Source organism: Dendropsophus ebraccatus, chromosome 7, assembly GCF_027789765.1.
Source record: "Dendropsophus ebraccatus isolate aDenEbr1 chromosome 7, aDenEbr1.pat, whole genome shotgun sequence".
In the NCBI taxonomy this organism is placed as follows: domain Eukaryota; kingdom Metazoa; phylum Chordata; class Amphibia; order Anura; family Hylidae; genus Dendropsophus; species Dendropsophus ebraccatus.
This window is the reverse complement of record NC_091460.1, coordinates 31,199,993-31,223,386: the sequence shown is the minus strand read 5'-3', so window position 1 is coordinate 31,223,386 and position 23,394 is coordinate 31,199,993. Positions and strand designations below refer to the sequence as shown.

Genomic DNA, 23,394 nt, shown 5'->3' with positions numbered 1-23,394 from the left:
AGTTACCCTTTATTTAGGGTACCAACCACCAGACTTTCATCAGGCATTTATATGTCCTAGGGCTGGCCAGGCACCTCTACATCTACCACTAGTAATGACATGGTGACCCAGGTTGGGGACTAAGAATGAGATGGGAAGACAGGCAAGAGACAAGGAATGAGACCATTAACTAGGGCTGGATGATATGGCAAAAAAAAATAAATTCTCGATTTTTAAAAATTTTGCTGAGGGGGACTAGGGGTATAAGAGGGGGACTGGGGTTGACTCGGAGTGACTGAGGGGGACTGGGGCAGCTGAGGGGGACTGAGGGTGACAGAGGGGGACTGGGGCAGCTGAGGGGGACTGAGGGTGACAGAGGGGGACTGGGGGTGACAAAGGGAGACTGAGGGGGACTGTTCGGCCTGCCTGACACTGTCCCACGCCGCCCGCTCCACACTGTACCGTGCCGCCCACCCCACACTGTCCTACGCTGCCCGCTCTACACTGTAGCGCGTCGTCCTGCCCTGCCCGCAATTGATTCCAAAATTCTGGGCCAATTAATCTAATTAATTTGATTAATCGCCCAACCCTACCATTTACCTTGGTGGGGATCGAAACAGATAATTACATAGCTAATAAGGTTAAAAAAAGACAAGAGTCTGTCAAGTTCAACCTACAGGAACCCGACTGTGTTGATCCAGAGGAAGGCAAAAACCCTTATGAGGCAGATGCCAATTCTCCCATCACAGGCAGAAAAAATTCCTTCCCGACTCCAATATGGCGATAAGAATAAATCCCTGGATCAAAGTCCTATCACATGAAATCTAGTGCCCATAATTTATAATATTATATTTATCGAGAAAAGCAGCCAGGCCTCCCTTGAACTTATTTAATGAATCGGCCATGACAACATCATGTGGCAGAGAGTTCCATAGTCTCACTGCTCTTACAGGAAAGAATCTGCATCTATGCTGGTGGTGAAACCTTCTTCCCTCTAGATGTAGAGGACGCCTCCTTGTCACGGGGATAAGGAATGAGAGGGGAGCCATGCTCTGGGCTATCAACGAGAGGGTGCACAATGTCAATGTTGACTTTTTCACCAACATTTCACCAACATTCCCCAAAAATCCTACTTTTTTTTTGAAAATTTAGTTGGTTGGCTCATTGACATTTCCTTATACTACCATAAGAACAAGTGTTTTATTTCCAATGCAAATAAATCTATGAATGTCACAGTATTAATTTGCGTTCAAACTACAGGACCCCTTGTTAAAATGTGAATCCCACCCATGAGGAAAGGTGATCTTCGATAATCTCTAACCATACAGGTCACGCACATACATGGCCGGCAATTAGCCTTCTGTCATATTAGGATATTTACAGTCACCCCTTAGAGGATAGCACCATCCTTTTATCTATTACCTCTGTACAGCCGAAACATTGTTTTATCTATGTCACCTGAGATTTTGCGAGTGTCGCAATTAGATGAAGGTACACACCAATTTCCCTGTCATTTGGAGACGAGAGAGATGACTATTATACGAATCATTAAATGTCGGAGGATGTGTCAGCCGTGTAATGGGTTATGACTAGGAAATTTATGAGGTGCTGTCAATATATCTGAAATCTCACTAGACGATGAGTGATGACTTAATATGGCCCGGACATTTTATGACAAGGCTTTGTTTAAAGAACCAAATTGGTCAAATCTCTTTAACAGATGAAATAGGCAACCGTTGATCTTAATAATGTAAGAGAGTCTGTCACGGGGGAACAACTTGACGTCTGATCTTCTACGACAAGGGTGTTTAGGTTCCATCCAAACAAATTCAATCCATGGCAAAAACCTCACACGAGGGTCATAAAGGGATAGCTTATATATATTCATTCCATCTCTAAAACTTTTCAGTTACATCTTTACCAAACCAGTCATGGTGAGAAATGTTCTCCTGTATTACTCAAGAACCAGCCCAGAAGAGATGACCTAGGCTTCAGTGCAACTAGGTCGGCATAATACACAAGTTATATAAGCCAACAGTCCAGTTTCGAAGATCCTAAGAGAAACGGGGGACACAAAATGTGGAATTGGTCTCATGGAGATGTGGACAAGATAGATATATAGAAGGGTGTGGACCAGAGTGAAGACTAAGGTAAATAGAAGATGGACAAAAACATTGATAACTAATGGGCTCACCAAGAAAAGGGACCTTGGTCTTGGTTATCAAAGGGATCCTATTCACCTTAAGGAGATCATCATAAAGATGCATTGACAATTAAAAGCCATTCAGCTGTCTGCAATTGGGCAGTCTTTCCTTTTGGAGAGATTTTTGGCTTGGCATATTTCCCTTGTAGTGATGAGCGAATAGTGAGATATTTGAATATTCGATATTGATACGAATATCCCGCGAATATTCGAATATTCTATGCCATTGCAGTCTATGGGAACAAGTATTCGATTAGTGAAAAACATCTATTTGACCATTTGGAGGGTGAAACCGGAAGCTAGGGGATTTGAATGCTTATCGAATATTTATCGAATATTCGTGGGATATACGTACGAATATTGAATATTCGAATATCTCACTATTCGATCGAATATCTATTCGATCGAACAGTATTCGCTAATCACTATTCCCTTGTCAATGTTCTATGACTCCTAGATGGAGTGAAAAACTGACGTGAAATAAAGCCACCTTCCCAAGGTGGTGTGAGAGCTATTTTTCATATCCAAATCTTTCTATGCAAGATTTGGACTCCCCGAATATGAACCAAATCAGAATCACCATCAGATCTTTAGGGTTCAGGTTTTTTTTTTTGTAAAAAGTATAAAGGTTGACATTCATCTTCAGACAGCTCTGGCAGGGCTAATCTCTCTGAGAACAAAGGGTTCCGGCAATGAAATTCCATCATGCCCAACCCCTATCTTCTCAGATCTGTCGGTGGACTTTGGAGAGAGCCCCATACACTTTATACCGCGATCAGTGGGTTCAGCCAACATAAGTAAAAAAGTGTATGGGCACCTTAAGGCCTTGACATATAAGCATTGTCTTGAGAAAATCCCATGGATAAGAAGGATATGAAAAGCAGCCTTTCTGATACCACTTTTTGAAGGTAGCTTTGTAGCAGCTTGAAGTGAGGGGATCTCAAGGAGGATAAAGGTTATGATGAAGAAACTAACATATTCTGTCACAGGCCGAGTGGTAATAACTCTCTCCCTCTTCCTAAGGTAAATACTACCACAAAGGTTAAAGAGAGGGACTGCACCTAGGTGTTTGGCGATGATGGTACTTGTAGTTATCCCGCGGCTTCTCTATTACTGCTGTCTGAGGTGTTAATGGTTGATTCTTAATGCTTATGAGGTGCAGAATAATTCACACAACAACAGGGAATTCAGGCAGTGAGGTGCAACAGTGACTTTTACTTGCATTTTTTACTTTCTTTGTGCTTAACATCCCTCTACGTGGCCGACTGCCAGAGATGGGTCACTGTTGTTGCAATGCAGATTGTTGGTGTATGTGGAGTCGCCCTTTTGTGAGTTAGATAGGTAGTTCCATTAGGGGTATCTGGCCCGGGCTGTAACCCACAATGTTTCGGATCCCAGAAATGACTAGGAGTATGTCGAGAAATTGTCCCTCAGTGTATAACCTTGATGAGTAAGTAGATCATGTGCTCGCTCTCTTGGTAAGTTCATCTGTAAAATAAGCTCCTTGGCTCAACAACTCCCATAGGTCACATTATGTTCTTTAGTTATGGTGCTGACTCCAATAAATCTCCTCACAGGCTGTAGTCCCCTCAGTGGTTGTTACTCCAGCTACAGCTGCGCTCGACTAACCCAAGAATTCCTGTGCCAACTGCCTCTTGAGGGGAGCTCATTAGAATAGCTCCGCCCTCTTTCTGGACCTTTCTAGCTAGTGTAGTTCACTAAGGAGGCAGTTGTTGTTGCTATGGTAACTCCCTGATTGTGGTGTGTGGATATATAGCTATAATGGCCCATCTCCAGCATGGCTCCTCTCTACAACACAACAAAGAACAACCAATATATTAGCCAATCTATATCAATACAATATATGTCCCATTCTCCAGGGAAATTCCCAACTCCTGTACATGCTTTTTCCTAAAAATATGGCATGGGAGAGCTGCATTGCATATCCTTCTTCTCAGTAGAGCATAAATGGCCTGTACGTCTCCATCGTCCGAAGGAGAAGCATTACTCCAGTGGGCCTACACGTGGATAAGTGACGTCATTTATGAAAAATCAAGAAGCCATGGTGCAGATTAGTCACACTGAATAGAGCTAACCCGCGCCAATATATATAGAAAAAGATATGCGTATAATACGCGTCAGAAATTGGAGGGTATGTGTATTATGTAGCTTATATTTCCAATGGAAAGACACGTCAGATGAACCTACGCTAACGCCAAAGCAGTCCACACTCAATAGGAGATATGAGCAGTCTGGCTCAGGTACACTCTGTCCACATTATCTATTGAAGTCTAGGGATCCTTTCTAAGTAGTGTATTGTATCTATGTATGCTAATCCCTGGTCTTAACTAGCAGGCGGCAATTAAACTATAAAGCTGCAATTTAAAGCAGGGTATTGATCGGAAAGCGATGACGTACTTGAATAAACAAAAAAGTCTTAGCTAGGTCACACGACAATGATTCATCTCCCATGCAGAATCCTATCCCTTAGCCTTCCTAGCCTTCCTAGCCTCCTTCATGGCAGTGCTAGTGACAGATGCTCTTATTTAATAACATTCTCTGCATTTGTGTGGATACGGAACAATGCGCTGAATGAAGACAAGAGACACTGTTACGCTTTGTGGAATATATTAGTTGCACTTTATAGACTCGGAAATTTGCACAGCGAGGTGAGGGGTGATGGTATAGGCAAGCATGGTCATACCTGGGGCCAGGGGTGCAGCTAAAGGTTCATGGGACCCGGTGCAGGAACTGTCTTATAGAAATGCTGCAAATTTTATTGATAATCAAAACGTTTAAGTGTGAGTATAAGATATGATAACACATTACTCTTATATATATATATATATATATATATATATATATATATATATATATATAAATATATATATATATATATATATATATATATATATATGCTAATACATAAGCGTCACATACTGTGTTACATATGGATCAAGATGTGATGATACTCTGTTATATCTTTGTAAAAATGGAAAAAATTTTCTATAAAATATATTGAATCAGAAATGCTGCCAACAATATATAAAGGTTTCTGGCAGCAGCCACTATAAACGCACTCTGATTTACTGTATTTTTAACCCTTGTTGGTTAACACCATAGGCAGCCTCTTGTTTGAGGACTTTACTCCTCTGAACTTTAACCTGTGAGACACCTCTGCTCCTGTCAGTGCTGCTGCACAGACCTCCATATATAGCTATGCATTAAGGCCCTATTACACAAATCGATTATCGGCTGTAATTGGCCGATTATTGACCATTAAGGACGATAAACGCTTTGTGTAATAAAAGGCAACGATTAGCCCACATACACGATGATGACTGATTGTTGTGTTTTGTTGTCTTTCAACATGTTGTAAGACAAATGACTTGGATCTTCTGCCGTTGCTGCGTGCAACAGGATTGGTGGCAGCAGACTGCTGGAAAATTCTATGGGCTGCCCGGATGATCTAAAGATTGCTATTACATGCGCCGACAAGAAACCCTTAAGTGCAGGGGGGCCCAGGAAGCTGTGGGGGGGGGGGGGGTTGTAGCTCCCCGGGCCCCCCGGGCCCCCCTGTACAAAAAAATGTATTTAAGATCAACTGGTGTCAGAAAGTTATACAGATTTGTAATTTTTTTCTACTTTGGGATGAATGAGTTTATAGTACTAGCAAAGCGAAGCACTTCACTAGGCTCAGCTGCCTTTGAGCTCAATGCCACTCCTTGTCGGATGGAACAGTACTCTCTGCTGCCACCTCTGTCCATGTCAGGAACTGTGCAGAGCAGTAGCAAATCCCCATAGAAAACATCTCCTGCTCTGGAGAGTTCCTGACATGGACAGAGGTGGCAGCAGAGAGCAATGTGTCACACTGGAAAGAATACACCACTTCCTGCAGAACATACAGCAGCTGATAACTACTGGAGATTTTTAAATAGCAGTTATTTACAAAGCTGTATAGCTTTATGACACCAGTTAGTTTTGGGGGGAAATAATAAAATCACCTGAGAACCCCTTAACGTTCTATTATTGTCTTTAATACTTTGCTCATAGAAGGCAACATAGCCAGAAAAACATACCAGCTTCATTTCAAACAGTATATAATTCCATATAGTATATAATTATAAAGTATAAAGTATGTATAAAGTATATAATTCCATATAGTATATAGAGTATAAAGTATTTAATTCCATATAGTATATAAAGTATATAAATATATAGTATATAATTCCATATAGTATATAATTAAAAAGTGTAAAGTATATAGTATATAATTCCATATAGTATATAAAGTATACAGTATGGTATATAACTCTATATAGTATATAATTATAGAGTATACTGCCAAATATATTCCTATGGGTAACAAATATAAACGGTTAAAATCCAATCCCACATGGCTTACAACCGAGGTTAGAAGGGCTATAAATGATAAAAAAGGGGCATTCAAAAAATATAAATCAGAGGGGTCAGCTGTAGCCTTTAAACATTACAAAGAAGTCAACAAAACCTGTAAAAATGTAATAAAAGCAGCAAAAATTCACAATGAAAGACAGGTAGCCATAGATAGCAAAAGAAACCCCAAAAATTCTTCAAATATATTAATGCAAAAAATCCAAGGTCAGAGCATGTAGGACCCCTAAATAATGGTGACGGGGAGTTAATAACTGGGGATCAGGAGAAAGCTGAGTTACTTAATGGCTTCTTCAGTTCTGTATATACAAAAGAAGAGGATGGAACTGTGGTGGGTGGAGCCAGTACTGAGGTGGGTGGGGCCACTGCTGCTAACACATGTAATGTACTTAACTGGTTTACTATAGATATGGTCCAAGATAAATTAAATAAACTCAATGTAACCAAAGCTCCAGGGCCTGATGGATTACACCCCAGCGTTCTTAGGGAACTCAGTTCTGTAATTTCTCTACCCTTGTATGAAATATTCCGTGATTCTTTGCTTACTGGTATTGTGCCGAGGGACTGGCGTAAGGCAAATGTAGTGCCGATCTTCAAAAAGGGCTCTCGAACTTCCCCAGGTAACTATAGACCTGTAAGCTTAACGTCCATTGTGGGGAAACTATTTGAGAGGCTTATAAGGGACTACATCCAGGAATATGTAGTGGCTAATAGTATTATAAGTGATAACCAGCATGGTTTTACTAAGGACAGAAGCTGTCAAACCAACCTGATATGTTTCCATGAAGAGGTGAGTAGAAGCCTGGATGGCGGCGCGGCTGTGGATATCGTGTACCTGGATTTTGCAAAAGCGTTTGACACAGTTCCTCATGGACGTCTGATGGGTAAGTTAAAGTCTATCGGTTTGGAAAGTTTAATGTGTAACTGGATTGAAAACTGACAAAACACAGTTGTCACTGGAAACAGCAGGGTGGCCCCTTTTGTCAATGTCTAACTCAAGGTGTGAGTATTGCGATCATGACAAGGGCTTGCCAAGGCAGGCTTCCATCCACAGACAGCCGTTTCGGGGTTTTTGCCCCTCGTCAGTGTGGAGTAGGATTCTGGCTAGTTGGGGCAATAGCAAATCGACCAACAAAACACAGTTGTCACTGAACTCAAGGAGAACAGTGAAAAAAAATTCCAATGAAGTACTCAATCAAGAGTCTCCACTGATCCCCCAAAAATTTAAATATGCAAAACAGGAGTCCGTGGAGCCTCGGTTGCGAGTCTCAAAACACGGGATAGCCAGATATCTCTAGCCTGTTGCCGCGGGGTGCCTCTATGATAGGGAGAGCACCACACCACCCTGATAAATAGCCCCTTAAGTCCCACTCGGTTGCGAGTATCGGAACATAAATAGGGAAACACCAGGGTGGCCCCTTTTGTCAATGTCTAACTCTAGGCTCCACGGACTCCTGTTTTGCATATTTAAATTTTTGGGGTCATCAGTGGAGACTCTTGATTGAGTACTTCATTGGAATTTTTTTTCACTGTTCTCCTTCAGTGATTACTGTGTTTTGTTGGTCAATTTGCTATTGCCCCAACTAGCCAGAATCCTACTCCACACTGACGAGGGGCAAAAACCCTGAAACGGCTGTCTGTGGATGGAAGCCTGCCTTGGCAAGTCCTTGTCATGATCGCAATACTCACACCTTGAGTTAGACATTGACAAAAGGGGCCACCCTTGTGTTTCCCTATTTATGTTCCAATACTCGCAACCGAGTCGGACTTAAGGGGCTATTTATCAGGGTGGTGTGGCGCTCTCCCTATCATAGAGGCACCCCGCGGCAACAGGCTAGAGATATCTGGCTATCCCGTGTTTTGGAACTCGCAACCGAGGCTCCACGTACTCCTGTTTTGGATTTAAAACTGGCTTAATAATCGTACCCTGAGAGTGGTGGTCAATGATTCCTACTCCGAATGGTCCCCGGTAATAAGTGGTGTACCCCAAGGGTCAGTACTGGGCCCTCTTCTGTTTAACTTGTTTATTAATGATATTAAGAATGGAATTAACAGCAATGTTTCTATCTTTGCAGATGACATCAAGCTTTGTAGTACAGTACAGTCTATGGAGGATGTGCAGATATTACAGGATGACTTAGACACACTGAGTGTTTGGGCGTCCACTTGGCAAATGAGGTTCAATGTGGATAAATGTAAAGTTATGCACCTGGGTACTAATAACCCACATGCATCATATGTCCTAGGGGGAGTTACTCTGGGAGAGTCGCTGATGGAGAAGGATCTGGGTGTACTTGTAGATAATAGACTACAGAACAGCACACAATGTCAGGCAGCTGCTTCTAAGGCCAGCAGGATATTGTCATGCATTAAAACAGGCATGGACTCTCGGGACAGGGATATAATATTACCGCTTTATAAAGCTTTGGTGCGGCCCCATCTGGAGTATGCTGTCCAGTTTTGGAACCCGATTCATAAAAAGGACGTTCTAGAGCTGGAGAGGGTACAAAGACGGGCAACTAAACTAATAAGTGGAATGGAGCATCTTAGTTATGAGGAGAGATTAAAAGAATTACATTTGTTTACTCTGGAGAAGAGACGTTTAAGGGGAGATATGATTAACTTATTTAAATATATAAATGGCCCCTACAAGAGATATGGGGAAAAGATGTTCCAGGTAAAACCCCCTCAAAGGACAAGAGGGCACTGCCTCCGCCTGGAGAAAAAAAGGTTCAATCTCCGGAGGCGACAAGCCTTCTTTACCATGAGAACTGTGAATCTGTGGAACAGTCTACCACAGGATCTGGTCACAGCAAAAACAGTAGAGGGCTTCAAAACAGGGCTAGACAAGTTCTTACAGCAAAATAATATAAATGCATATGTATAGAACCTATCACCCCTCCCCCTTCCCTGTATCCATCCCCTCCTTGGTTGAACTTGATGGACATGTGTCTTTTTTCAACCGTATTAACTATGTAACTATGTAACTATGTATATAGTATATAATTCCATATAGTATATACAGTATATAATTCCATATAGTATATACAGTATATAATTCCATATAGTATATAGTATATAATTATAGAGTATAAGGTATATAGTATATAATTCTATGTTGTATATAGAGTATAAAGTATATAGTATATAACTCCATATAGTATATAATTATAGCGTATAAGGTATATAGTATATAATTCCATATAGTATATAATTATAGAATATAAAGTGTATAGTACTGTATATAACTCCATATAGTATATAATTATAGAGTATAAGGTATATAGTATATAATTCCATATAGTATATCATTATAGAGCATAAGGTATATAATTCCGTATAGTATATAAATATAGAATATATAGTATTTAATTCCATATTTGACCCCTATTTCTCAGTGGTAAAAGCTATTGACAATCATAGGCTGAAAAATGAATCCAGACACAATATGAAGCTAAATGTGGATGTTCACACGTGTCCCTGTATTATAACACTATCTGTCTGCTATGGAGGAGCCTTGGGAATAACTAATAATAAAAAATCAATCAGTCCACGCGATAATATCTCTGAGCGCTGACTGCTCCTATTACACTGATGTAACACTGCGATACGTTAGACTTATTATATCATAGCCTGTTATATTATATCCCATCACTATGAAAGAATACATGCTTCTTGGATTACATTTCAGTATTTGCTTCTTGTTAGATGTGGAATATTAAATAAGACTTAAAGAACATTATATGTATGAGTGTAGTTAACTTTTATGCATAGAATGAATATACATAAGATTATACTGCTTCTCTGTGACATAAAACAACAATTGAGCCATACTCACCCCTCCCTCCCTCGCTCACCCTGCTGCTCCTGCTGTCTGATCTTCTGATCCCGACTGTCTTCCCATTCTGGAGACTTCTGCTGATGTTGGAAGCCAGCAAAACAGTAACATAATCGGGACCAGAAGATCAAACAGCGGGAGCTGTGATATATCTTATACTGATCTTAGGTAACATAAAGTATTATAGTGCAGAGGTGCACTAACGTTTCTACTGTGTACCTATTTGGTGTCCCACCACAGGTGGTTCCCTAAGTTCTTATGCCAACCAGGTAAAGTAACTCTCTCAGGTGTCACACCAAGTACTGTGAGCTGTGATTTCCACTACAGCCACTAGGTGTCTCACTAGCCCGTGCCCAGCTGCAGTCTATGTGGTAAGGTTAAAGGGGAAGTCAACGCAAAATAATTTTAAGATATTTTGTTGCCAAACAAGAGTTATGAAGATTACTAATAGACACTTATTATGGGAATTGCACCTTTAATGCATTTTCCCTGCACTTACTACAGCATGGCGTGTTCAGGTCTCTGTGAAGTTGGTGATGTCACGTCACATCAACTGCCGACTCCTGCTGCTCCAGTCTGTCCCACCGCTGCAGCAGGAGTTGGCAGTTTATGTGGCGTGACATCACCAACTTTACACAGACCTGAACACGCCATGCTGTAGTAAGTGCAGAGAAAATGCATTATAGGTGCAATTCCCATAATAAGTGTCTATTAGTAATTTTCATAACTCTTGTTGGCCAATAAAATATCTTTAAATTATTTTGCCCAGACTTCCCCTTTAAGCTGTGTTCTTATATGTTACTATACTATGTAACTTAATTGTGCCTACACTCTGTACACTTCTACCCTCTCTCTTAAGGCTCTTAAAGTGTCACTGTCATTTAAAAAATTCTTGTAGAAATCAATAGTACAGGCGATTGTAAGAAATTTTGTAATAATTGAGTTTATTAACCGAAAAATGCATTTTTATCATGATTTTCTATGGAGAGGGGAGGGGTGGAGGGAGATGAGGCACCAAAACAGGACAACAAAGAGTTAATTTACAGCTACATCACTGGGCCTTTTCCTCTGAAGTCAGCACTGATCTCTGAATACGGCTTTCACACAGCTCCCACTGTATAATCCTTTGTTCTCTGCTCTCTGCTCGTGACAAATCTGGGGACTGATCCCCAGTAAAGCAAAGATGCATTAAGACGATGTACTTTACTGACAGACGCTCCTCCACATGGGAGTAGTCTTCACTGGGAGCTCAATCTAGAGACAAAGGCCTAGGACTCGTACTACCTCACAGGACGGTCTCCAATACTGTGTAGGCAGAAGGTGGTCAGATATAAAATTATATTTAAACCTGAGTACGAGAAGTTCTTTAAGATTCTATACTTTCCACACACAGTACAGCAGAGTATCGTTACTAATTAGATAACGGCTCCTGCCCGGCACGATACTACCCTTGCACACAAGTCTCTCCTTCTTATTCTACTCAAGCCTATCCTAAAGTCCTTCTCAAAGTATTGTGAAGTATTTTTGCACTAGCACTTGTAACCAGTATTTTCTATCTCATATTCATCTCAGGAAAGAGAAGTACATGTCCACTTCTGTCTTTGGCACAAAAACTGCAGTGGTAGTTTTCAAAAAACTACAAGGTGTGATACCAGCATAATACAGGATATAATTCAGGATCAGTACAGGATAAATAATAGTGAAAATAGCTCTGGAGACTTATACATGCTATGCTATATACACATGTAAAATACTGCTTATGGGTGATCTATCTATTATCTATTAGCCTGAGCATGTCCACTGCTTGGAATCAAAGGGAATCTGTGAGCAGTAGTGATAAGCAAATACTGTTCGATCGAATAGATATTCGATCGAATAGTGAGATATTCGAATATTCGATATTCGTACGAATATCCCCCAAATATTCGATACATATTCGATAGGCGTTCATATCCCCCAGCTTCCGATTTCACCCTCCAAATGGTCAAATAGATGTTTTTCACTAATCCAATACTTGTTCCCATAGACTTTAATTCGATCGAATATTCGAATATTTGCGGGATATTCGTACGAATATTCGAATATCTCACTATTCGCTCATCACTAGTGAGCAGCAATTCACATTCCAACCCACTGTCTCTGTTAGATCAGGGAGATACCTTGTACCTTTCATATCTCTGTCTGTGCTTCCAGAACATAGAAAATGCTTTTAATATACAGTAAGAAGAGTAAAGAGGTGTTCCTGATTCCCTGAAGTGCAGCAAGATGTAACATCTCCTTACTCCCCCTCGAATCCCTGACCCTGCTTGGGGTGTCAATAAAGCGGGGGGGGGGGGAGAGGGGGGGGAGCCATTACAGCTTGTAGTCATTCAGGAACTTGGAAAAGCCTCTTTGACTCCTTATACCAGAGATTAAATTAATTTCTCTACATCCCGCATATATGACAGTTATACAATGATATCCCATATGTCTCCTTGACTTAACAGCACCTAACAGTTTCATCAGTTTGCAACATGACTTACAGCTGACAGATCCCTTTTAAAAGGCTATGGATGGTGTTTGAGCGATGATTCTAGCAAGCAGACACTATATCAATGTGCCACATCTGTCACGTGATATAGTTGTTATGGGGTGCACTGGGTTGAGCCGCGTTACCTTTTCCGTGAGGCTATAAATAGTGCTGTAAGTGACTCACGTCTGCGTCGGAGGTTCCTGAGGAGCCTTTGTTGCAGAATTCGATGACATTTGTAAGAAAAAAATAATACTATTTTTCCAGTCAAAAAGAAACCAGGAGAGCTCATTATGAGTCAAGAGGGTCTGTTGGGCAATACTGGTATAATATCCGTCATGTGAGAGATTGGGCACAGCATTGTAGCCAGGTCCGGCTCCAGGCTTTGGCAGGGCCTTGGGCGACTCAGCGGGCCCCTCATACATCCATTATACAGCCATCATCCGCACACTGTGCTCTTTGTAAGGTGATACACCACTTACATACACAAACATTACTCACTGACACTGACTGACTGATTCACTGACACTGACTGACACAGAAACTGACATTGACTGACAATAAGAAAAACAGATTGCTGATCTCAGGGAGACCAGCCAAACGATAACACTGCCGGCTGCTAGTGAAAGCGCTCATTGCAGTGAAATCCTAGGTGCATTGCCCCCTGGGAAACATGAATATGCAAAAGAAGAACCCGTGGAGCTTCATTGAAGAGTCTCGAAACACAGGACTAGCCAGATATCCCTCCGGGAAGGACCCAGCCAAGGGGCAGCTCCTATTAGGAAACCACCAAAACCACCATATTAAGTGGCCCTATAAGTCAATGTATTGACAATGAGACCTGAGATCAGCGATCTGTTTCTCTTATGGTTCTACTAGACATTGCTCCCACCTAGCCAGAATCCTGCTCCACACTGATGATGGGCAACACCCTGAAACAGCTGTATGTGGATGGTTACCTAGCCTTGGTTTTTCCCTTGTCATTACATGGACTTATAGGGCCACTTAATATGGTGGTTTTGGTGGCTTCCTTACAGGGGCTGGGTCCTTCCTGGAGGGATATCTGGCTAGTCCTGTGTTTTGAGACTCTTCAATGAAGCTCCAAGGGCTCTTCTTTTGCATTGACTGACAATGGCTGATACTGACTGGATGACACTGACTGACACAGACATTAACTGACTGACATTGACTGACACACACTGGCTGACTGACTGACTCTGACACACTCAGACACTGACTGACTGACACACATCACTTACAGCTCAGTCTTCTCCCTCTTCCTCTCTGTCGGGCTGCTCTCCACATTCTACAATGAGGGGGCTGAACATTAGAACACCGGGCCCCTCTTCTTCTCTTGGCGCCTTTAAGGCACTGTGGGCCTGGCACTTGCCCAAGTAAAAGCCCTGTCCTGACATCGGCCATGATTGTAGCTACAACATAGAGGTGACCAGGGCCTTAGTCTAACATTTAACAATATAAGCTACAGGCCGGGGAGAAATTTCCATATGCAAGTTACGGCCTTTTACGTTCCAACACAATTCAACCCCTCAGGCTGCTCTTTAAATATAGTCCCCAAATCCACTCCTGGCAGCCTACGTCTGAGACCCGGCGTTCTGCCTCCTCAATCTTCTTATGAATCAGTGTTAACCTTTTTGTGCTGTAAATTTATGCACATTGCCAGAACTAAATAGAAAATTATAAAAAAAAGAAACTCAACTTAATGCATTCACTGCCAGACAGGTGTCCTCACAGCGAATCCTTATTTACACCCTGAAAATTATTCTGACTTCATACCGGATTCTGTTGATGAACATGTTTTGGGAAAACTTTGTATGTATTTTTTTTTTCAATTAAATTTTTTTTTCATAATTGAATGCATGCAGGCTGAAATGTATATCTTTATCTCTAAAGGCGGCCGCTTATCTCCACGTTCCAGGTTGCCGTGCTGAATTAGTAAGTAGCCTGTTTACCCAGCCTGGGAAGGCGCTATGGCGCTATTATAAATGTCACAGGAGACGGACTGGGATAGAGCGCGGACGGCCCGGGGTCTCTTGACAGCAGCCAGATGGAAAGTAACTCGGCATAATGATAAACATATAGATTGGCGAGCCAGTCCACGGCTATTCATGACACATGTTGCAAAGATTACACTCTAATGCACTACAGAGATAATAGGTTTGCAGAAAGAAGTCATTATATTTTCTATTCACCCAACCCTTATGTGAAAATTCTTTACCGACACTGTAAATACTCACCCCCCCCCCCATCCTATGTGTTTGCATCCTGAGAACAGAGAGGCAGCGCTACCTCCCAGATGCAAGACATTGATTTCCCTATTCACTCCAAACAATTGGATTTTTTTTCTCTTCCTTAAGAAGCACTTTACAGCTTAAAGATACAATTAGTTAAATAGATCCATATAGAAACCTTTTGTCTTTTGTCTGTTGCTTGCCGAGATTTCCGATGCTGTTTTTCTTCTGTTGCTTCGCTGGCCGCTGCTTGAAGCTGGAATAAGAAAAAGGAAATTTTTAAAAAATGATTTTTTATTAAATTTTAATTCTATATACAGTATATATACAGTATATATATATATATATATATATATATATATATTGGTCATCTAATAGCATGGAGCGATTTAAACATGGCGGATTGACGTCTCAAGCCATTATCTCCCGGTGTAATTTCAAGTCAACATTGACAAAGATGCCATTTTTTTCCCCGCAATAGAGAAGGAGAAAAATAGAAGAGCTCAGTCTTTTTTTGTTGTTAGACAAAGTGCTATTTGGAACACACCAGCGCTTTCAGGTATTCTATAGAACTAAACATACTGTTAGAGCACTCAAAAGGATAAAATAAAGCTGAAATGTATATACTTGCCTTGTTCGCGCACGGCGGGGTTATATACAAGCGCACGCAGCGGGGTCATGAGTACAATGAGCTGGCAGCCTAAAAAACTCAGCACGGGATGCAGATGTATTCAATAAAATAAGGCATTCAGATTTATGGTGATTAATTAAAACCGGGGACAGGGGCTGCCCAGCCTTAGACGCAGGGGCTGGCCTCTCTGCTGTCGGGGTTTGTGGTCACGTTACAAAGCAGTTGGAGGGGGAACGTGTGTGTCTCATATTGTGACTATGTGAATTTAGATTTTATTCTATACATTGCATAGAAGGGGAACATTATTATAGAATATGGCATATATAGAAACAGAGTGCACTATGGGAATGAAGGTGGCAGCTTGAAGATTTGAAGGATTTTTTTAAGAGTAGCTTTAATAGTTTACACTTTGGCTGGGATTCCATGCGGTCGCACTCAAAACTTCATTGAATAACAGCCACACAAAGTTGTCAGTGCAGACAATGTAAAATGCGGCTCTGGCCGCACTTTACATTGTCTCCTATGGTTAATTGGAAAGCAGGCATACCAGAATGTGCCTGCATTCCAATGCAAAAGAAATTAAGTTCATCAGGCCAATACTGCAGTACAAGCGGGGGTGATCTTCACAGACAACGGCCGTTCTGTGACACAGCTGTTTTCTTTTTCCGGGACTCGCCAGAAAGGGTAAATATCCGAGGGCTGCACTGGGGGGTCGGGCGGGCTCTGTGCCCGCGTCCCCAGTGACAGGTTCCCTTTAATAGCAACATTGTGCCCTCAGTCAATAGCAACCACCCAATGTGAACCCACTGAATAGTGTTCACACGTTGAGCCCCCAATAGTGCCCATACACTGTTCTCCCAGTCAATAGTACCCATGCAATGTACCCCCAAGAATGGTACCCATACACTTTTCTCCAAGCAAAAGTGGCATGCATTGCGCCCTCAGTGTGCGCACTGTAAATGTCCCCCAGCATGACCCGCCAAACCTACATTTACAAGTCTTTCTGCCTTAATACATAATAAGCTGCAAACCACTAGAAAACCAACAAAGGCGGTACTGGCTACAGCATGACAGTGGTTTTATGGAGGCCAGAGGAGGATGAGTGAGGAGGACACAGCACAGTGACAAAAGCAGGGCAGCAGTGTTATGGAGGCCAGAGGAGGATGAGTGAGGAGGACACAACACAGTATTCAAAGCAGGAGTGAAGTTTTATGGAGGCCAGAGGAGGATGAGTGAGTAGGACATAGCACAGTGTCTTAAGCAGGAGGGCAGTATTATGGAGGCCAGAGGAGGATGAGTCAAGAGGACACAGTAAAGTGTTCAAAACAGGACAGCAGTGTTATGGAGGCAAGAGGAGGATGAGTAAGGAAGACACAGCACAGTGACAAAAGCAGGGCAGCAGTGTTATGGAGGCCAGAAGAGGATGAGTGAGGAAGACACAGCACAGTGACAAAAGCAGGGCAGCAGTGTTATGGAGGCCAGAAGAGGATGAGTGAGGAGGACACAGCACAGTGTCCAAAGTTAGACGAAAATTGTTACGAAGGCTAGAGGAGGATGGGTGAGGAGGACATACTGTAGCACAGTGTTCAAAGCAGAAGAGCAGTGTTATGGAGACCAGAGGAGGATGAATGAGGAGGACAATGCACAGAGTTTGGAAGCCCTATAGAGAATGAATAAAGCACTGACCATGCACATGTAGGTCTCTCCATTCAATTCTCCTCCATTCTTATGACCAGTGGTGGTCCCATCAGATGGACCTCCATCAATTAGCTTGTTATCTCCTATCCTATAAAATTTTAGCCTTCCCGTTACTAGGCCCATATTTTGGACTTGGTCCCCAGACAGAAACAACTATTACATAGCAGCCACCGCCATCTACCCCCATTATTTTAGTGAAAGAAGCTAAGAACCTCAAGAAAGTTAGGATGCATGGTATAAATTGTAAGATAACGGTGGCTGCAGCCTTAGGTCAGCAGTAACTGTATGGCCATGGAGGACCCCGATATTATTAATATCATCTAATATATAAAGATATTAAGCTGTGATTTCTTTTAAATGATGTGAACATGTCAGTGCCAGGGCTCTGGTCACCTTGCTCAGCTCCTGAGTTAAATTCGGTATCGCTATCCTGATAACCACAAAACCACGATTCTCCTCTGACAATGTATAAGCTAAAAGCTTCTGACTAATATTGGAGTCACATATCCAGCTTCCCACAAATGTGACTTTCAAGCATGGGAGCTTATAATGCTTGCCAAGCCTCCTCTCTATGCTCCATATAGTTTTTGTCCTGTTTTATGAATCCACTTACTCAACATGTCATAGATAGAAGGACGGACCCATTACCTGCTCCAGGCATTGATTTCCTTTCTGCTGGTTTTTCCTAAAATTACACTGCCCCAGCTGTTCCCTGGATGGGAGGTTTAGAATTTCACTCGGCTATGTTCAATACGCAAAGCAAAGGTCTTGGGTGTCTCTTTTGCCAGTGAACTCTCTTAGCCTCTGAATGCAAATGCTATGATATAGAATGCGTCTCTGGTCTGGGGGAGTACACAGGGTGGGGGAGTTCACCGGCAGGGATATATAATGTACATCTACATGCATCCTTAGGCAGGAAACCATCTGCTAGATACAGTCACTGGCTTCATAATGAAGTACATAAATCATACCGCCATGCTGTACAGATAAACAATAGCGCAATATACTGTCCCTAAAAATTGTACTATACACCATCCCTAAAAAGTGCTACACATGTATCAGGAGATTTATCATAACTTTATTATAACTGCGGAGAAGCAGTATGCCATAGCAACCAATCAGATTCCAGCCTTTTAAAGGCCTTTTATAAAGTGAAAGCTGGAATCTCAGTGGGTGCTATAGGTGATGGCTCCACCTATTTGATAGTTCCCTAAAAATAGTGCTACATACTGTTCCTAAACATAATGCCGTAGATATAGTATCCACAAAAATAGTACCAAATATTGGGGCCTAGATTTACTTTGGGAGTTGCCCATAGCAACCAATGAACAACCAGACAGTACCAGACAGTGGGGAAAGCTTTATTAGAGTCTCTTTGTTGCCCATAGCAACCTAGCAATCAATCAGAGCTCCCATAGCAACCAATCCCAGCTCCCATAGCAACCAGTCACAGCTCAGCTTTCATTTCTCATATTGCTACGGTAAAATGGAGGTTAAACTCTGCATGGTTGCTAAGAGCAACAAAGAGAGTCTCAAAATGAGACCACCATAAATCTCACCCATTGTCCCCCCAAAAAGATGTCTTACACATATGGGGGGATTTATGATCTCTATCTCTGGCGTTGCAAAAATTTGTGAAAACTCTTTGTGACTTTTTGACACTTGCCGAGCTTGCCGACGGGGTGGAGCATAGGCCAAAGTAGGCATGGGGGTCACACGAGGGGAACGTGACACATGTGAACTAAATTCTATGCCAAGTCTATACATTTCAGTGATAATACACAGGCAGTCTCATATGGGGGGCACACATCTCTTTTGTTGCCAGAAAATGGTTGGAGAAGAGCTTCTCACCAACATTCCCTGTTGCACTCCAACCCCCCTGCAGCGGTACTGCAACATCTAGGTCCTGTCATAACACTTGTGCAGTGTCCCAGAGAGGGTATCTACTGCTTCTGTGTGAGCAGGTATAGGTTGGTACTATGTATGTGTATGCTTTGAGACTGAAGGTTGTCTGCTGCTCCCACCACTTGTTGTCACTTTGATTTGTACTTCATATTGCATGGCTGAAGGAGAAAACTATGCTAAGGGTTAACTGTATACTGTATTTACTGTATGTGTTTATGCCACTCTCTGATGATTTTATGCTCAACCAATCCCTGAGTTAGCTACCTCAGTGGTCCCCAACCTATCCTACAAGGTTTTTTGAGCCTTCCTGCCCAATTAGATCCCTCCTGGAGTATGTACTGGGGTTAGGACTATATGGGTGTGTGTTCCTGTTAGAGTATTCCAGAGTCATTATTGAGAGAGTTTTTTGAGGAGATTTGTCCAGGGCCTGTAGGCCAGGAGCCATTTGTGGAACACTTTACCTTTTCCAGCCCATCTGATATTCTTGCTATGTCTGGCTAGAGCACCTCATGGTGAGGCTGCGGTTAAAAGGCGCAGGACAAAACCCAATCCATGTTGAGTGGCATTCTCTTCAAAGTTTCTGATGATCCCTCCAGGACAAAGTAAGAATCTAAGTAAGAGCTGATTGCCGAAAAGCTCTACTGCAAGTGCTAGGTTTCCAAAGGAGTCACTCTCACTAAGTAGGCCTATGTTCCTGATCCTGTGTCACTCAGTGCCCATAAGATAGCATAGACGGAAGATTAATTCCTACGGACATAGGAGTCTCTTCTTCAAGTAACAGCCCCCCAACTGAGTACCCAAGGGTCTGGATAGGGCCCCTAACCTTTAACCAGCAGTAAACTGTCACCACCACTGAGCACCTAAAGTACAGTATATCAGAGTAACTAAAGTCAAGTCAGAATATTCAAGGATCTTGTAAAGTGTTTATCTATTTATCTACCAGCAACAAGCTGTGATCTACAAGAGTACTGTATATAAGAGTATATATATTTCTGATTCACTCCATCGAGAAGCTGAGTATATTTGTCTACTACTGCCAGAGAAAACTGTGAAGAGATTATCTGTGTATTACACTGTACCTAAAGAGAGCTGTTCCTGTTACCTGAGCCTCCGTATTGACCTGAGCTTGCTGTACTACACCTGCACTACCTTAACCTGTTCTATTACAAAAGCCGTGTGTCTGAGTATCCAGAGGTGGGCGCATACCATTCCTGTCCACCATGACAAGTGCCTAGTTGGTACACAACATCTTGCCCAGCCACATAACATCTAGCTACCCTGGGTTATTGCACCTGCAGCCCCTGGGTCGCCACATAATGAAATTCAGAGTGTGTGATGCCAGTCTTTGTACACTGCTCCTTCCACAGTGTCCACAAAAGTAGTATCTTGCATATGGTGCTTGGCAGAATACTGACATAGAGTCCTCCAAAGCTAAGATAGTACCGTACATATAAAGCAACCTAAAACAGTACTATACACCTCTAAAAATACTCACATAAAAGTCACGTAGCTTTTGTCAAAAACAATATTGCCATAGAGTGCCCCAAACATAATTTCATAAGTAATGCTCTCTTACATATAGTCCTTAGGCATGCTGCCACCTAAAATACTACTATACATATAGTGGTCCTAAATACCATTATACTTAATACCAAGTGCCACACATAATATCCACCCCCCAATAATACCCCCATACTTATAGGTCCCCATGCCATGCAAGGTGCCCCACCCACCTGCTCCCCCTAATATGACCAAACCAATATATCTTTCTCCATTATCACATGGTATTTGGGCAGTCGGGTGATGACATACAGTACGTCGGTATGATGGCCTCTTAATATCACATTGAGCTGTATAAGCAAAACCAGATGAAATTTCAATTGTCACCTGCACTCGGTCATGGAAACAACTGAATGAAGTGAATCTGGCTGTCATGAATCCAGTCAAATCTCCTGCCCCCACCCCCTTTCTATCCGAGTGTACATGTTGCTGTAAAGTTTTGCTAAGTAAGTTTTGTTATTCTAAATGACAGACTCATCCGATCCTAGAATAGAGCATAAATTTTACATTCATAATATCTAGGAGGGGCTTGGCCCTGGGATCAGTATCGCCATCTACTGTTGAAAAAGTGGCTAAAACTAACTATACTATGACTCTAGACAGGTAAAATCATCTTCCCGTCTTAAGAAAGTTGCTCTTTAATTTCAGGTCTCCCAGTGTAATCCACACAGTGGCTGCAGCGGTGGCGGCGGACGTCTCCAAACAAACATTGTCCTAATATGAATCCTTATCAGAATGTAAGATTTATCAGCGGCTGTCTGTGCATAATCCCAGACTGCACAGGCACATTGGGTCTGCCGCTAGTTTAACCTTAAGCCTTAAAGGAATTAATTTTAATTCTCCCTACAAAGGATCGGCAGAAGGGAGTGTGGGAGCCGTGGTTCACGTACAATGTGAGGATTTGACCGGATTGCAATCACAGGTGAGAAGAAAGAAATGTCGGCCTTATAACTCCTATCTCTGTAAAAGGGTAGAAAAAAAGAAAAAAAAAGGGTATTTTAGGTAAAAAGCTTTGGCAACAATATGTGGAAAATACATAAACAGAAGTATTCAGGCCTGGACCATGATGTGCCTGGACTGTATAACACATAGGGCTGGTAAACTGTATGGGGGAGATTTATTAAACTTGGTGTAAAGTAGAACTGGCTTAGTCGCCCCTAGCAACCAATCAGATTTCACTTTTCTTTCCTCACAGACTCTTTGGAAAATGAAAGGTGGAATCTGATTGGTTGCTAGGGGCAACTGAGCCAATTCTACTTTACACCAGTTTGATAAATATCCCCCTATATGCCTATACACAGTATGGCCTGTTTTGGGCCCCACACAATCAATTTACAGCTAAAAAAAAAATTAAATCAAGCCTCATTTGGTAAAATTTTATAGACATAAAATGAAGTAAAAGGTCATTTACAGAAAAAACAAACACTTTTTTTTGGGTTGATTTCCTTCCTAAAATGGCTGCTTTGTAAATTGCATAATATCATTTGTTGCTGGGGAAAATAAAGATGAAATGTGTCTATAAAACCTCTGGAAATAGTCGACCAAATAGTAGGAAAAAAAAAACACAACATAAGTTTAAGCAGTTTTTTTTTTCTTTTGGCTTTAAGAATGGATATTATTTAGGATAAAAACTTGAGTTGCCCTGACCTCCTTTTCATCAATAGGGCAGATTTCTCGACAATATAAATATCCCCTTACATATCCTGTATAAGGAGATTCTTTGGTAGTATTTCTTTCTACCAGACCTCTCTACCCTGGGGAGGGGGCAGAATAAGAGGCCTAGAATAATCTGTACAATTCTCAGGCTCACATGCACTAGCACACCTAGGGGGAGATTTATCAACCATGGTGTAAAGTTAAGCTGGCTCAGTTGCCCCTGGCAACCAATCAGATTCCACCTCTCATTTTCCAAAGAGTCTGTGAGGAATGGAAAGTGGAATCTGATTGGTTGCTAGGGGCAACTGAGCCAGTTTCACTTTACACCATGTTTGATAAATGTCCCACCTAGAGTCCATCCAGAGAACTGCTGATAATGATAACTCAGGAGGCAACACTGTGTACAAATTAAGAACACAAGTTTTTACAGCAGCGATGTCAAACCTGCAGCCCTCTAGCTGTGGCAAAACTACAATTCTCATTATGCCTCTCATATGCCTCTTATTAAGCTTCGGCTCTCCAGGCATAATGGGTAGTTTTGCAACAGCTGGAAAGTGATAAAGACGTGGTCTGTCACTTTAAGATGATTACAATGTAAAAGCCTAACAGTCATAGGCAAATATTTACGACCTCTGTCTCCACAAAGTAAAAGACCCTCTAAGCAAGTAAAGCTTTGTAGATGAGGGATACAATGAAATGGAGCCAAATGTGATTATTTGGTCATTGCAAACATGTTCTGTTCCAAGTCATAAA

The 23,394-nt window shown here is 41.9% G+C and overlaps 1 protein-coding gene and 1 long non-coding RNA gene across 2 annotated transcripts in view; one reads left to right on the top strand and one right to left on the bottom strand.

Moving 5' to 3' along the window:
* GFRA4 (GDNF family receptor alpha 4) overlaps positions 1–23,394 on the bottom strand; it is a 302,580-nt gene that overhangs the window by 84,150 nt on the left and 195,036 nt on the right. The window contains exon 2 of the mRNA XM_069976347.1: positions 15,370–15,447. Coding sequence (XP_069832448.1) covers positions 15,370–15,447 — 78 coding nt within the window. The remainder of the gene's footprint in view (positions 1–15,369; positions 15,448–23,394) is intronic.
* The window catches only part of LOC138796704 (uncharacterized), a 35,941-nt gene continuing 34,182 nt past the window's right edge, over positions 21,636–23,394 (top strand). The window contains exons 1-2 of the long non-coding RNA XR_011363792.1: positions 21,636–21,722; positions 21,837–21,907. This is a non-coding gene — a long non-coding RNA (uncharacterized lncRNA). The remainder of the gene's footprint in view (positions 21,723–21,836; positions 21,908–23,394) is intronic.